The sequence below is a fragment of the Bos indicus genome, chromosome 6 (genome assembly GCF_029378745.1).
Source record: "Bos indicus isolate NIAB-ARS_2022 breed Sahiwal x Tharparkar chromosome 6, NIAB-ARS_B.indTharparkar_mat_pri_1.0, whole genome shotgun sequence".
Taxonomy (NCBI): domain Eukaryota; kingdom Metazoa; phylum Chordata; class Mammalia; order Artiodactyla; family Bovidae; genus Bos; species Bos indicus.
Genome location: NC_091765.1, coordinates 67,282,100 through 67,298,917, shown reverse-complemented (window position 1 = coordinate 67,298,917; position 16,818 = coordinate 67,282,100). Strand labels below are relative to the sequence as shown.

Sequence of the window (16,818 nt, the reverse complement as noted above, 5' to 3'; positions counted from 1 at the left end):
TTTATAATCAGTATTCTGTTGTGAAAATGTTACCTTAAAAAGACCTCACGTACTCAGCCTTATAAAATTATAAAGTAACATTCAAACTTGGAGAGAGTTAATTTTAAGATAAAGTTATGGTTGAAATGAAAAAAAAAAAAGATAAAGTTATGGTAATGGAGGAGTGAAAGGGCAAAAGCTAATGGTTGGAAAGCTCAGTGATAGCAAACTACACACCGTTTGGCAAAACTTAGAAAGGACTCAGGTCAGTTGTCCTTTTCCTTGACTTCCCTGTTTACACTGTGGACTCTTACGAAGATTTCTTTACTTCTGATTTTCCCTTTCTCAGTTATAGTTGCAACTCCTTGTTTTCTTCACATTATTATGGTTGTTCGCTAAAGCTATTCTTTCAGTTTACTCATTTACTCATCTATTCAGCAAATATTTATTGAAAATCTTTTGCTTTTATTGAGGACCTTTGCATTTCTTCTGCTTTTACAGCTCCAACTATCATTTCCTGGGAAGGTTAATTTCTGAATTTAAATTTATAGGCCTAAGTTTTTCTGGAGTTGGATCCCTAAGTTTTTGGTTTTTAAATGGATCACCTCTATATGAAAATCAATACTCAGTCAAATCACTTTTAATCTGAAATGTTTCTCAGGTTTTCCCTCAAACCTCATCTTACTATCCAAGTACAATTTGCCACCCCTTAGAACTGGCAACAGCTTATTCTTAGACTTTGAAAACAGCTTCATAACGGATTTCCATGCCTCTAGTCATAATATTTCCAATCCAAGTTCTTCACTGTTTCTTAAAAATAAGCATTTTATAAGGTATACAAATACAGAATTATGACATAGGAGGGGACTCTATCTTTGCCTGCTTGTTTAGTCATATCCCCTGTTAGTCCTTTCTGTGATTTGTTTCTTAAGTGCACTGACACATTAGCTATATTCCGCTTTAATATGTGATACTATTTATGTTCCTTCTGTATAGAATATATATTTTTTTCCCTTTACTGTCCCATTTGTAGAATCCTGTTTATGCTTACTAGCATAAATGCAAGCATTTCTTGGTTTGGGAAGGTTTTCTTTCCTTCTGAAAGGACTTAGGTGCTCCTTCCTCTTGACTTCCTTTATACTTTGTACTAGGTTCATGACCAAGAGCTTTGTGATTATAGGGATGTGTGTAACCTTGTTTACATAGACTTACTGAAAGGAATAAAAGAGATAATGCTTATATAGCATTTAGCACCATGACTACTCTATGTTTAATAAATAGCAGCTGCTATGATTATCAGTTTAGCATTTACCATATTAATTTTTTCCTTATTGTATCCCCTGTTCCTAATGCAGTGCTTGGTATGTAATAGGTACTCTATAAGTACCTTTTGAATGAGAAAAGATATGGTGATCTTTCTTCCAGACTGATAGACTTAATAGCCACTAACATGCAGCATTTATTTTTGTCTCTAATGTTTGTCCATGTTATTTTTCCTTTGGACTATTGTTGGACGACAAGACTCTGTTTATCACCAACCTCAGCCAGAATTCTCTGCTATAAAGTCCTTTCATTGAAGTGTATGTCCTTTGCTCAGGATTTGATGATCTCATTTCCTTACCCTGGTAGATTTGAACTAAAAAACTAGTGTGGTGAGGGTGTGGTAGGAAAGGAGCAACTTGGTACCAATAGGTACCCTTACAGCAAAAATGACATCTGGCAGCAAGAAATATGGAATGAATAAAAGGCAGACAGAAGATCTACAGAAGCAGAGTTTAGACTATTTAAAATAAAGACCACTTATTTTATTACAGTTCAGTTCAGTCGCTCAGTCGTGTCTGATTCTTTGCGACCCCATAAACCACAGCATGCCAGGCCTCCCAGTCCATCACCAACTCCCGGAGTTTACCCAAACTAATGGCCATTGAGTCAGTGATGCCATCCAACCATCTAAACCTCTATCGTCCCCTTCTCCTCCTGTCCTCAATCTTTCGGAACGTCAGGGTCTTCACATCACAGTGAGTCAGCTCTTCACATCAGATGGCCAAAATATTGGAGTTTCAGCTTCAACATCAGTTCTTCCAATGAACACCCAGGACTGCTCTCCTTTATGATGGACTGGTTGGATCTCCTTGCAGTTCAAGGGACTCTCAAGAGTCTTCTCCAACCCACAGTTCAAAAGCATCAATTCTTCGGTGCTCAGCTTTCTTTATAGTCCAACTCTCACATCCATACATGACCACTGGAAAAACCATAGCCTTGACTAGATGGACCTTTGTTGACAAAGTAATGTCTCTGCTTTTGAATATGCTGTCTAGGTTGGTCATAACTTTCCTTCCAAGGAGTAAGCGTCTTTTAATTTCATGGCTGCAGTCACCATCTGCAGTGATTTTGGAGCCCAGAAAAATGAAGTCACCCACTGTTTCCCCATCTATTTGCCATGAAGTGATGGGCCCAGATGCCATGATCTTCGTTTTCTGAATGTTGAGCTTTAAGCCAACTTTTTCACTCTCTTTCACTTTCATCAAGAGGCTCTTTAGTTCTTCTTCACTTTTCTGCCATAAGGGTGGTGTCATCTGCATATCTGAGGTTATTGATATTTCTCCCGGCAATCTTGATTCCAGCTTGTGCTTCCTCCAGCTCAGCGTTTCTCATGATGTACTCTGCATATAAGTTAAATAAGCAGGGTGACAGTATACAGCCTTGACGTACTCCTTTTCCTATTTGGAACCACTCTGTTGTTCCATGTCCAGTTCTAACTGTTGCTTCCTGACCTGCATACAGGTTCTCAAGAGGCAGGTCAGGTGGTCTGGTATTCCCATCTCTTTCAGAATTTTCCAGTTTACTGTGATTCGCACAGTCAAAGGCTTTGGCATAATCAATAAAGCAGAAATAGATGTTTTTCTGGAACTCTCTTGCTTTTTCCATGATCCAGTGGATGTTGACAATTTGATCTCTGGTTCCTCTGCCTTTTCTAAAACCAGCTTGAATATCTGGAAGTTCACGGTTCACGTATTGCTGAAGCCTGGCTTGGAGAATTTTAACCATTACTTGACTAGTGCACAAATTGGTTATAGTCTTGATGTCACCTCATCAATAAAACTGTATTTTTTATTATTTCATTAAGGAGTCAGTGAGGTACAGAAAGTTTAGAATGATTTTCACCTAGATTTTTTTAAAAAGATAAATGGTTGAGAGAAAAACTTGTAGTTCTCCAAAAGACTCTCTAGAGCTACACTGTGGTGATAGCCACTAGCCACTTATGGCTATTTAAATTAGAATTTTAATGAATCAACATTAAATAATATGTGACATGACATTCAGTTCCTTGATTTCAGTACACTTTGAGTACTCAGGCACCACCTGTGGGAATCGCTACCCCTGTGAGTATAGAACATTTCCATTGCCTCGGCTAGCTGTGTTGGATGGCACTACTCTAACACCTCCCTGGAGGCTTCAGAAGAGTAATAGGAAGCGATAAAGAGAAATGAAGAATAAAAATGAAATAATAGGCATAATCTTAAGCTGCTAGATAAATTTTGCTTTTTTATGGCATGCAGTTACTACAACTTTGAGGGACATCTTTTGAAGTAAAAATTTTAAAAATTTTATTTGTAGGAAGTGCAGTGCAACAAAGTACGTGAAAATCAGATTTCCATAGAATGTGACACAACATGCAAAGAAATGAAGCAGAAAGCATCTGAGGTAATGTCACGTTAAATGTCATTTTTAATGTGTTAGTGACCTTTCCTTATTTATTTTGTACATTAAATTTAGATGCTTATTATGAAGAACTTGAAATCTCATCCTTTTTTGTTTTTGTGATAAAAACCTAGTGTGTAGGCCTTTTTAAAACTCTCAGATGTGCTGGTGTGTGCTAGATATAATCTTTATTGTCTGGGATGTACTAGATTTTCCCATACTCTGTACCAGTGAGTGGATGTACTCTGGAACATAGTTACTCATCTTAATGTTAGTTTAAGCTTCCTGAAAATTATGTTAAAGTAATACAAAAATAAAATTTTAGGATTCTTTGCTGTTTGGGTTACTTTAAGTGTCACTATTTCCCTCCATTAACCCAATCAGTGCATAAACTTTTGGTTTTGTTTGAAACGAAGGATTCCCCTCCAGAGAGGGCGTTTTAGGAAAATGGTCAATTTCATCCCTAGGCAAACAGTAATATTTAATAACTGATCATAATCTTAATGTGGTAACTTAAGAGTAAAAGTCCAGTTTTAAAAGTGTTTCAGTTTACAGTGATGTAACTCTGTGTATTATGATCTAGTATCTTATAGTTGTTCAGCTGAATAAGATATAACACTCTACTTCCGCTCACACCCTGTTAGATAGTACCCTAGTAACACTTCTCAGTGTATAACATTTATGGTTCTTTAAATAATTTTCAGTATGAAGCTCTCAGAAGTTGTTATAGGTTAGTGGAGCCTGGAAGGAAAGATGTTAAAATTCTGTATAAAACTTGGTGATTGCAATGTTAATTTAGTTTTAAATGTCTATAAACAGTTAAAAGAAGCAGAAGCCAAAGCTGCCCTTGAAGAGGAAAAACGAAGACAACAGGTAACAGAAAACACCCAAACTTAGGTCTTTTTGCATAATTGTTAGTTTTTATGCAAATACAAGATACGTGGAAACATATAAACATAACATATAAACTAGGTCAGCTCAATTCTGGACTGAAACTATAGTTCCTTGTAAAACAAAAATTATCCGTTTGTTTCAGTCCAGGTATCCTGAACCTCTGAAGGAAGCATGGGACCTTGTATGTGCCCAGATATTCTGTGTATTTTGTGTATTCCCAATTACTTCCTTGTTGATTTCATCCATTCTCCAGAGATAATGCCTCTTTTGGTTTGAGTGACGGGGGGTCAGGACATGGCAGCATCTGTTTTAAGGCATCCCCTGGAGTGCACGTCTTCACTCATGTTACTGAGTTGTAGGTTGTCTGTGACAGACAAGTGCTGTTTACTAACCAATGCATTTGTTTTAATAATACACCTTCTTATTTCCCCATTAGACTCTTGAATGCCTTCAAGAATTCTTAAATTTTTATGTGCATTCAAGATAAAATGTGTTACCTAGATAACAAGTATATTCTTGTACCTCCTGTTTGCTCAAATACTATATTTATTGATCATATATTCCAAAGAGTGGCTTAACTTTCTAATAGTGACATACAATTTTTTGTCAGTTTGCATTTTGAGATACTTCAGTGCTTAGCAAGTAGTATACATTGTATGTAAACTACCACCATTATGAATGAAGAAACTGAAATTTCCATGTCTTGAGAGAGGGCATTAAAAATAACTCATGTAGCAAGGTGGGATAAAATAACCTCTCGTGTTTTATGTTCTGTAAAGTTGATTTGCCTAATATCAAAAAATAAATTATCAGAGCTAATGCAATAAAACATGGGTTGACTGGAATCCTGGAGATTATTATTAATAGTCCGGAGTGTCCCTTCTTCTCCTTTTTATAAGCCATTATGGAGAGAAATCTTAAATATAGTCTCTATTTACTGCCTTTTAAACAGTGTATAGAACATAATTTAAACCACTTTTGAAAACTGCGAGTCATCATTTATGCATCAGTTATTTTACTGTGTCAGTGCTTCTCAAGTTTGACTGCTTTTAATATATTTTGACCTTTTGCTGTATATCACAACTACTTGAGAATATTTTGATATTTTGGTTCATTGAAGAATGTCACTTTGTGTTAAATTAAGTATTGAATATATGTTAGGTCTTCAGATGCAGTTTATGAGAAAAGTTATGAATATGTTAACTGAAGTTTCTGTTTCCTTCTTTTAAATGAACATATATAGATTTTCATGAATATTACATATATGTTAATAAGTACCAGGCTTTAGTTAATAACAGTGCAGTGTATAATATTATATTGTCATGCATTAAAGCTTAATAAGTAAGTTCTTTACAATAGACTAAAAATCTGCACTTTATAATGAGTGTCATCTAGGTATCCTTTTTTTAAAGTTATTTTTTAGAATGAATTTTATGTAATTCTACTTTCTAAAGGAGTCATTTTGGTTTAAAGTATGAAACATTTTTCCCCTGAAGAATTTTTACTCTGTTTTTAAATGTATTTGATTGAGAGGAATCAATTTCTAGCAGCTTTTTCTATTCACTCACTTGAATGTCTTCCATACAAGTCGTTAATATTTGTTACCAGCATTGTGTAAAACTAGAATTAGAGGTATCTTTATCCTAATGGGTTGTCTGTTTGCACTAGCTGGAAGCTCTGTATTATAGAGCCCCATTAACTACAGATTAATGGTGCTATATAAAACTAATGTCTATATTTTAAATCAGATGTTTCTGTATTTAGTATCAAAAGCAGGCCATCAGTCTGAAATAGTCTCTTTCACCACTCTCTAGTTCCAGTTCTTCTTACCTCAACTCTGAATTTGTTGAATAAGGTCAGTAGTGGAAAGATAGTATTTTTAAAAAATCAAATCTGTATATTAATTATATACCATTACTATTAAAACATTTCCCCAATTTATTTTTGTCTGAGTGGAAAAATTCAAGTCAGTGTGTGTATTGAATTTAATAAAAATGATACTGTTTTGATTTAGGCTGAACTGGAAGCTTTTGAAAACAGACTGAAGGGTCGTCGGAAGAAGAACAGGAAGAGAGATGAAGTGGCAGTTGAGCTAACCCTATGGCAGAAATATAAATATTACCTCTTTCCACTGTGTGCAATTGTGGTAGTAGTGTTTGCATGGTACATAGCCAATGCTGTGGATTAAAAAATGTTTGACTTGTTAATATACCTCAGATTAGATTTAGATAAGTTGTTAAATTTGGAATATTAGAAAGCAGATGCTGTAGAACACAATATATATTCACATTCATCTCTGTATTCTCTTTGAACTCTTGTTAGAAGGATAGAATGTTAAGCTTTACCTTAAGTAACATCCTAAAAGTGGCACTATAACAGTATTTAATAGTAAAAGCATGACTGAAATTGTAAAATATTTCATAAGATGTGGATAGTGGCAAGGCAACATGTCAGTTGTTTGTTGTGCTTCCTTGTATTAACATACCTATTTCATTTACTGTTTCAAGCCATCTTTTTCTTTTTTGGCAAAATTAAGATGAAACTGAGCCATATGTGTAATTAGAGGAATATTTCACAATGTTGTGGTTACTTATTAAAAGGTACTTTTCCTGATCATGTAACTTTGTACTTTTTAAAAAATATATATTCTCTAAAGGGCCTCTTAAATTATAACATGAAGCTATATAATTAGACTCTAGAAGTTGGTTTATTAATGAGGAATTTTTATCAGTTATTACAATTTTATGTAGTATATTCCTCAGAGGAAAATGTAATTGTTTTAAAAAAATGCTAGGCTAGATTCCTTACATGTGGTTATTTCTCATGTAAGAAGCTTCTATCTGAAGTTGGCATGTTCTGTAAAACTTTTATGTGTTTTTCTCAAAGTAATAATAAAAGAAAAACTAGTATTTATGAGCAAAATATGCTGAGCACAGGCTTATAAGCTTTATGTATGTTATTCTCATTTCTTCTTACCACAGTCCTATTGGTAGATTTTTTTTTTTTCAGCTGGAAATAATCAATTCTTATGAAAACAAGCTAATAGAGAAGTATCAATAAGCTGAATCTCTTTGAATTATAAGTCATTTTAAATGGTTTTGATATTTAATTTTTGTACGATTAATGTTTTCATTAAAATTTTTCATACCAAATTTTTAATGTAGAATATTTACTATTTAAAGCATTCAGGAGCCTATAATTTTATCAATATATAAAACTCTTGCTTGTTACAAAACATAGTAATCGACAGGTACTAAAAAGTGGTAGAAGTACTAAGAAGGATTTTAAAATTTTGCTTCCTTTAACTCAGTTTGTTTAATGTTGCGTTCCTGAGTCAAGTATTAGCTGGTGTCTAAAGTGGGAAGGCAGTCATTCCTTTCTTTATTGTATTTTTGTTTTAATTTTAGATTTCTTTTTTATCTTTCCCAATGTTAGAGTTACTGGTTGGTGTCTTAGAAGCTCTAATTCAGAGCTCTTACATTCAAGTCATTACCTTACTCTAATCTAAAATGAATATTAATTAAATGATTAGGTGTCCACATTGGAAGCTCTTTTCATGTATTTCAAGATCTTGGCCTAATAAACAGACCTGAAGATTAGTTTACGTCTGTTTGCTGGGTTTCTGTTCTTGCTAAGTTTTCTTTCCAAGTTTTGCAGAAGAATTTAGTGAGCAGAAGACAGTGAATAACACAGTTTGCTGTTTTTTATTTGATTGGCTAGTAGCTCAGAGCTTAATTAGCCCAGAGTCACACAGCTGTGCATTCATTTATTCAATCAACAGATGCTTTTACTGTGTGATGGGTACTTTTTAGGTACTGGAAATAATGGTGGTCCTTTCAGGGACCTGCTAAAGAGTAGAAGAAAGCAGGCAGGAAATAGATACACAATAAAATGAACGTGATTTCATGTATGGTAAGTGGTGTTAAAAAAATGAGAGAAATGTTACAGAAAGTGATGGGGTTGGGGGAGCGTGGGGAGCGTGTAAAGGCACTAACTACTTAAATTGAAAAAGCCCCTCTGAGGTGGGGACATTTGAGTTGTGACCTGAATGACCTTCAGTTGATGTTCTGAGGGAAGAGTCTGTGAGTGAGAGAAAGCAGCAAGAAGAAAGTCTTTAAGTTGGGAGATGCTTGGCCTGGCTGAGGAATAGGTGGAAGAGCCAGTGTGTCTGGAGCTTAGTGAGTGACAGGGAAAGAGGATCCAGGGCCAGTTCCTAGCAGGGTTGATAGACCGTGGTATGGAATTGGAGTTTATTTCTAGTTGCAGTGGGCAGCCATTGGAGGTTTTAAGTGGGGAATAATTATTTGTTAATTCAGACTTAAATTGAAGAAAGTAGGGAAAACCACTAGACCATTCAGGTATAACCTAAATCAAATTCCTTATGATTATACAGTAGAAGTGAGGAATAGATTTAAGGGACTAGATCTGATAGACAGAGTGCCTGATGAACTATGGACAGAGGTTCATGACATTGTACAGCAGGCAGGGATCAAGACCATCCCTGTGGAAAAGAAATGCAAAAAAGCAAAATGGCTGTCTGGGGAGGCCTTACAAATAGCTGTGAAAAGAAGGGAAGCGAAAAGCAAAGGAGAAAAGGAAAGATACAAGCATCTGAATGCAGAGTTCCAAAGAATAGCAAGGAGAGATAAGAAAGCCTTCCTCAGTGATCAATGCAAAGAAATAGAGGAAAACAATAGAATGGGAAAGACTAGAGATCTCGTCAAGAAAATTAGAGATACCAAGGGAACATTTCATGCAAAGATGGGCTTGATAAAGGACAAAAATGGTATGGGCCTAACAGAAGCAGAAGATATTAAGAAGAGGTGGCAAGAATACCCAGAACTGTACAAAAAAGATCTTCACGATCCAGATAATCATGATGGTGTGATCACTCCCCTAGAGCCAGACATCCTGGAATGCGAAGTCCAGTGGGCCTTAGGAAGCATCGCTACGAACAAAGCTAGTGGAGGTGATGGAATTCCAGCTGAGCTATTTCAAATCCTAAAAGATGATGCTGTGAAAGTGCTGCACTCAATATGCCAGCAGATTTGGAAAACTCAGCAGTGGCCACAGCACTGGAAAAGGTCAGTTTTCATTCCAATCCCAAAGAAAGTCAGTGCCAAAGAATGCTCAAACTACCACACAGTTGCACTCACCTCACACACTAGTAAAGTAATGCTTAAAATTCTCCAAGTGAGGCTTCAACAATATGTGAACCGTGAACTTCCAGATATTCAAGCTGGTTTTAGAAAAGGCAGAGGAACCAGAGATCAAATTGCCAACATCCGCTGGATCATGGAAAAAGCAAGAGAGTTCCAGAAAAACAGCTATTTCTGCTTTATTGACTATGCCAAAACCTTTGACTGTGTGGATCACAGTAAACTGTGGAAAATTCTGAAAGAGATGGGAATACCAGAGCACCTGACCTGTCTTTTGAGAAATCTGTATGCAGGTCAGGAAGCAACAGTTAGAACTGGACATGGAACAACAGACTGGTTCCAAATAGGAAAGGGAGTATGTCAAGGCTGTGCAGAGTACATCATGAGAAACACTGGGCTGGATGAAGCACAAGCTGGAATCAAGATTACTGGGAGAAATAGCAATAACTTCAGATATGCAGATGACACCACCCTTATGGCAGAAAGTGAAGAGGAACTAAAGAGCCTCTTGATGAAAGTGAAACAGGAGAGTGAAAAAGTTGGCTTAAAGCTCAACATTCAGAAAATGAAGATGGCATCTGGTCCCATCACTTCATGGCAAATAGATGGGGAAACAGTGGCTGACTTTATTTTTCTGGGCTCCAAAATCACTGCAGATGGCGATTGCAGCCATGAAATTAAAAGATGCTTACTCTTTGGAAGGAAAGTTATGACCAACCTAGACAGCATATTAAAAAGCAGAGACATTACTTTGCCAACAAAGGTCCATCTAGTCAAAGCTATGGTTTTTCCAGTAAGTCATGTATGGATGTGAGAGTTGGACTATAAAGAAAGCTGAGCGCCAAGGAATTGATGCTTTTGAACTGTGGTGCTGGAGAAGACTCTTGGGAGTCCCTTGGATTGCAGAGAGATCCAACTAGTCCATCCTAAAGGAGATGAGTCCTGAGTGTTCTTTGGAAAGACTGATGTTGAAGCTGAAATTCCAGTACTTTGGCCACCTCATGCAAAGAGCTGACTCATTTGAAAAGACCCTGATGCTGGGACAGATTGAAGGCGTGAGGAGAAGGGGCCGATAGAGGATGAGATGGTTGGATGGCATCACCGACTCAAACATGAGTTTGAGTAAACTCAGGGAGTTGGTGATAGACAGGGAGGCCTGGCGTGCTGCAGTCCATGGGGTTGCAAAGATTCAGATGTGACTGAGTGACTGAACTGAACTGAATAATTTGTTACTGTTCTTTTAAGATAACTGTCTTCTGTGTGGAGAAAAGACTATGCAGACGAGGGTGAAAGCAGGGAGCAAGGTAGGTGAGAGGCAGCCGAGGCTGGAAGGGCTGTTATGTTGGGATTCAGTGATGCAGGCCTGCAGTTCCCACGGTTCCCTGTTGCCCTGGAGGAGTGACCTGAGGACACTGCAGAAACTGCTGTGCAGTGAGTCAAAGGGGAGGAAATAAATTCTTTAAGGTCAAAATTAAATTTTGTCCAAATGCTTAACGCTAATTTGTTTTGAAGTTATTAGAGTGGTACATGTTGACCTTTTTGCTTCAGTCTGAGCTAATTAGAGAAGGAATGGAAAAGTTACCAAATAGCCACTCAGAATGACACAAATAAAAATGTGAATGTGATGGTCTTATTTTCCTATTTACTTGGGTCCTTATAAAAGTTTATTAGTTTACTTTTTGAAATTTGAGGCATATTTATGTTGAAATCTTTTAGTTTTTCAGTTTAAACAGTTTTAGGGATTGAGCAACACCTAATGTTTGTATTTCAGTTAATTTCACTCCTCAAATCTAAGTTAAATTCAGAAAATCTCAAATAAGGGCTTCCCTGGTGGCTCAGACTGTAAAGTCTGCCTGCAATGTGGGAGACCCAGGTTCGATCCCTGGGTGGGGAAGGTCCCCTGGAGAAGGAAATGGCAACACACTCCTGTACTCTTGGCCTGGAGAATCCCATGGACAGAGGAACGAGCTTGGCAGGCCACAGTCAATGAGGTCGCAAAGAGTCAAATACGACTGAGCAACTTCAATTTCACTTTCAATCACAAATAAGTTGGTAAAATCTTTGCTAAATTGCCAAATGAACTTTATTGAAGCAAAACATGGAAAATATTTGCTTTTTGCCAAGAAGTCTAATGCTTGAACTTCATGGCTATGAATGTTAAACTTTGTAAACAGAGGTAAGCGTCCGTGTTAGTGTTTAAAGATATCCTGTAGGAATTTTTGACTCTTCATGTTATTTCTGATGACCCAAGGACGGCTCCAGCTGTTAGGATTGCCCATACCTGCGTGCTAGGAAGTGAAACAGAAGCCTGAGCTCTGGAGCTAGAGTTGATGTAAAAGTTGCTGCGTCTCTTTGGTCTGTGGAAGGTGCCTCTCTTTTGAGTGACAGTGCTTTAGACCTCGCGAAGCCTTGGACCTTAGGGTTTCTCTGGGAGGTAGGAGGAGGAAAGGGCAGAATACTGGTGACTACCTCTGAGAAGAGATGTGAATTTGGGAGGGTTGAGAGAAGCCAGAAACCGCTCTGCTTTCTCTTAAGGGTGTCCATCCTTTTCTTGTGTTTCAGAATCTTGGTCTGTTGAGCAAGTTTAGGTCTGTTGCTCGCCAAGCTGCTGTTCTTGCTAAGTTTTCTTTCCAATTAACGCAAAGACATGTATTTCAGTGGTACTATGAGGAATTATCCAATATAGCCTGAAATTCCACAGTCTAGACTCATCTGAGTTAAAACATTTGTAGGGAGAAATTTCCTAGACATCCCTAACTAACTTCATCTGGCTGTTGTGTATCCTCACACAATGTTTTTTCCTCGTAATGCTGCACATTACCTATCTTTGAATTCTCTATTTGTTTATTATCTGTCTCCTTCACTAGCAGGAAAGCTCCACAAGGCCAGGGGTGCAGTTTTGCTTACTGCTGTAACTGTAGAATGGGAAACCGTGCCTAGCCACATAGCAGATGCTGGTTTTAGTTCTCTAGGGCTGCCATGACAGATTATCACAAACAGAGTGGCTTGAAGCAACAGAAATTTATTCTCTCACAGTTTAGGAGGTCAGATGTACAAAATCAAAATGTCAGCAGGGTTGGCTCCTTCTGGAGACTCAGAGAAAGAAAGCCTTGCACACCTCTCTCTTAGCTTCCAGTTTAGGGCAACAGTCCTTGGCGTTTCTTGGTTCGTGGATACATCAGTGTGTCACCCCCGTTTCCGCATGGCCTTCTTGTCTATGTGTGTCCTTTTCTGACTCCTTAGAACACTCTGTAGTTAGGGCCCATGCTACTCCAGTATAATCTCATTTTACCCAATTACACCCGCAAAGACCCTACTTCCAAATAAGGAAAGTTATATATTTAGTTCCAGGTGGACATTAATTTTGCGGGGGGTGGGGGGGGGGACACTATTTAACTCACTGCAGTGCTCAGTAAACATTTGATGGATGAATGAGTGGATTCACAGTGTAATTCTGGGCTGTAAACTTTGGGGGCATTTTTCATCACTGTCTTAATGTACTGCAGGAGGTAGGGGTTAAGAGGTCGGTGTAGTTCCAGATTGCTTGTACTCCAGTTCTGGTTCTGTCCTTTTCTAGTTGTGAGGTCTTGGGCAATTACTTAACTTCTCTTAGACTTCATTTACTCCTCATCTGTAAAACAGAAACAAGGAGAAATAGTAGATGATTATGTGTCTACAACTATTTTAAATGTGTGTGTTTTTTTTTTTTTTTAATTGGAGTATCATTGCTTTACAATGTTGCATTAGTTTCTGCTGTACAGTGAAATGAATCAGCTATATGTATACATATATCCTCCTCTTAGACCTCTCTCCCCCTGTCCTGCTCCATCCTACCTATCTAGGTCATCACAGAGCACCAAGCTGAATTCCCTGTGCTATACAGCAGGTTCCCATTAGCTATGTCTACAACTGTTTAAAGCACTTCTTATGTTTGTTTAACCCCCATGACAACTTAGGCAGTGGGGCTGTTCTTATTTTACAACAGAGGAAATAGGTTTGCTTCAAGAATTCAAAACTGAAAAAATACACGTTACTTTGTGAAGTGTCTGGCATACAGTGCTTAGAAATTCTTAACTATGATGATAGATAAATGTGACTTAATGTCGTGAGTTCTCTTACAGATTGATTCACAAATCAGAAAAATGAATTGTAACCTGGGACATCTCAGTTTTTGCTCATGTGGTCATTATCATTGAGGGGGTATCCTCAGGAAGGGGTTTCCCCAGGGGCTCAGCAGTAAAGAATCCGCCTGCAGTGCAGGAATTCAGGTTCGATCCCTGGGTCAGGAAGATCCCTTGGAGAAGGAAATGTCAACTCCAGTATTCTTGCCTGGAAAATGCCATGGACAGAGGAGCCTGGAAGACGACAGTCCATTGGGTTGCAGAGACACAACTGAGTGAGAATAAACGCGCATTCTTAGGAAAACTAGACAGGATGTGGGCAGTCAAATGGCAGCCCTAGAGGTGGGGAAGACTAACACTAGGTATGTGAGGGTGTTAGAAATAAAAGTCCCTTGAAACGTTTTATGGGCCAGTTCTTACTACCTTCTTCCCAGGGACTACTTTATAGAATAAAGGATTAATACCCCAGAAATAGTATATACAGCAAACAGTATCTCCATGGGCTATTTTTATCATATACAGAACATTCATTTCAGAATGCTGGAATATATTACTCCAGATACGGGTATGTTGTTTTTGCCTCTTAAGTAAACTCTCCCTGCAGTAGGTAAATGTCCAGTTTGCCTATTTCTTGCTGTGTTCTTCATATATTTTTTATTTTAAAGGCTTTGTATCTTTAGATCTCAGCTTAAACTCCCTAAAATACATTCTTAACTTACTTGCAAGTATTTTTCCATAGTTTATTTACATTTGTGTGTTTGTTTAATGTATTTATTATTTCAGAAAGTTCTCTAAGGGCAGGAACTCGATTTTGTTCATCTGGCAGCTAACAAATCTTAGAGTGTTAGTTGAATGAATAGATAAATTGGTAAGTCTTGGGATAACATATTTATTTTAGCTGCTGCTTTCCTGTTTTCATCCTGGAGTACTGGCTGCTTCTCTGAAATGTCTCTTTCCTGTTCTCAAATGGCCTTCATTTGTAGTACTAAGCACTGAAATTAGTCTGTAATATGCAATGTGACCCATGTTTGATCTGTAAAGTCACCCTTTCCAGAGGTATACTCTACTTTTAAGTTAATTTGCCCACAAATCCCATTAAGATTTTTTCTTTTAAGCCATCCAAATAGATATATGTTTGAAATATTAGACAATAAAAATTTCAAAAGGCTGTAAATACTTCTTTATGTACAATGAAAAGTATTATAAGAAACTAGGTGATGGTTTTCACTCTAAGTTGAAAAGCAAATGTGGCAAATTTTTTAAAAAGGAATAATTCATAGGTCATTGAATATTATTGTGAGCTTGCTGCAAATTCAAGTTGGTTCATAATATAACCTATGTTATGAGGTTTCTAACATTTGCTATGATTCCTTACATCAAAGAAGTTTGTTACAAAGCATATAAAAATAGCTGTTTACCTTCATGCAGACTACCTCAGATATTTACTCTGTTGCCACTGGTACCTAGAATTTGTTGGGTTTTCTTGCTAAAAGGAAGCTTAGAAAATGCTGTTTTACACTATCAGTGCAGTCAGCTTTAGTTCTCTGAAGGATGGTCCTGTATAGTAGTGGCTAGTTCAGATTCCCTAATGTAGCTACTTGAATGTCAGTTTCTGTAGCACCTCCACCAGAGGGCAGAAAGTGGAAGCGAAAAGAGGAATGAACGATGAATAAACAGTCCATCCTTGGCTTCAGAATGCCAGTAGAAACATTGAGGATTGAATCCAACCCTCATTTTATAGATGGAGTTGACTGAAATGAAAGACTAAGGGGGTTGCTAATGGACAATTGTTCAGGCTCTTGATTTCAGGCTGGTGTTCCTATGGTAATGATGATGTGTGATGAGACAATATTTTAGAACGTAGTCCTGAATTTACCCTGCCTCTGCAGAATTCCAGCTCCGTATTTGCTAAACTTAAAACTGTGTAAACTTAAAATTAGTCTGGTTACTTTGATTCTCTCCCGATTTCAACTATTGTATGATGCACTTATTACATTTTCTACTTTCTCATTTCACTTCAGAAGCAAAATACTGATTCCCCCACCCCCAGTTTTACAAGTTATCCTCCTCTCCAGTTGTAATATTGGGGGAACAGGTGCATGGTACTTATTTATATTGACTATTCATAGCTGCCTCCAGAATACCAGAGATGAATTTATTCAATAACCTCATGAGTGATTTGTGAAATTTTCATTAGATCTTGACTGAGGTTGGATACAAAAAAATATTTCTCAGCAAAACTCAACGTAGTGCTTTTCTGCCAAGCCTATGACAACTCTCTTGGGCTTCAGGTGATAGTGTTTATCATTGTAAATACCTGCGGTGCTCTCCTGGAAGCTGCCTGACGAGAAGTGGCCGAAACGCACAGAGTTGTTGGCCTCTAGGGTTCAGCTTGTGGAAGCCCTGGGCATGAAATTGCCACCAGGCGTTTGGAAGCTGACTCTGCTTTACTCCTGGGTCCCTGCAGCCTTAGCAAAGTCTCAGGCAGTCTTGCAAAAGCAGTTTCTTCCCTAAACATAGAATCTCGATTCTATTTGCCTAAAGCAAACAATGCTTACCCTAGAAAACATACGTTTTTGTTGAGATAACAAACTTGGCCCTTAATTGCCAGTGGCTGCAGTTATTTTGATTTTTACTTGGCTACGCTGGGGCCAAGAGACTGGTCTAGTTGTGATGAGATCTGGGAGGGATGAGAAGCAATTCCTTTACTCTCAGTTACTCTGTCTCCCCCAGCCCAAACACTCAGGTCTCGCCCTCTCCATGCTGCCGTCGCGGGTCCTAAGTGTGGGGGAGGGTTTGGGTAGGGGACCAGCAGTCCACTTGGCTTCCCCCCCAGCCCCTGAAGAATAACTTATTTGAATAACAGCCTAGAAGAGGTGGGGTTGCGGAGGATCTGTCATCAAGGGTTTTTTATGGGTGGGGCCTAGGGACACGAGGGAAGGGAGGGAGTGGTCCGCGGGTAG

General features: G+C 37.9%; 1 protein-coding gene across 7 annotated transcripts in view; it reads left to right on the top strand.

The window, feature by feature from the left end:
* NFXL1 (nuclear transcription factor, X-box binding like 1) overlaps window positions 1-7,191 on the top strand; it is a 60,668-nt gene extending 53,477 nt beyond the window's left edge. For all 7 annotated transcript variants that reach the window (XM_070791397.1, XM_070791400.1, XM_070791399.1 and 4 more), the window contains exons 21-23: window positions 3,598-3,684; window positions 4,501-4,554; window positions 6,590-7,191. In XM_070791397.1, the coding sequence (XP_070647498.1) occupies window positions 3,598-3,684; window positions 4,501-4,554; window positions 6,590-6,763 (315 nt within the window). In that variant the 3' untranslated portion in view covers window positions 6,764-7,191. The remainder of the gene's footprint in view (window positions 1-3,597; window positions 3,685-4,500; window positions 4,555-6,589) is intronic.
* Window positions 7,192-16,818: the final 9,627 nt, after the last annotated feature.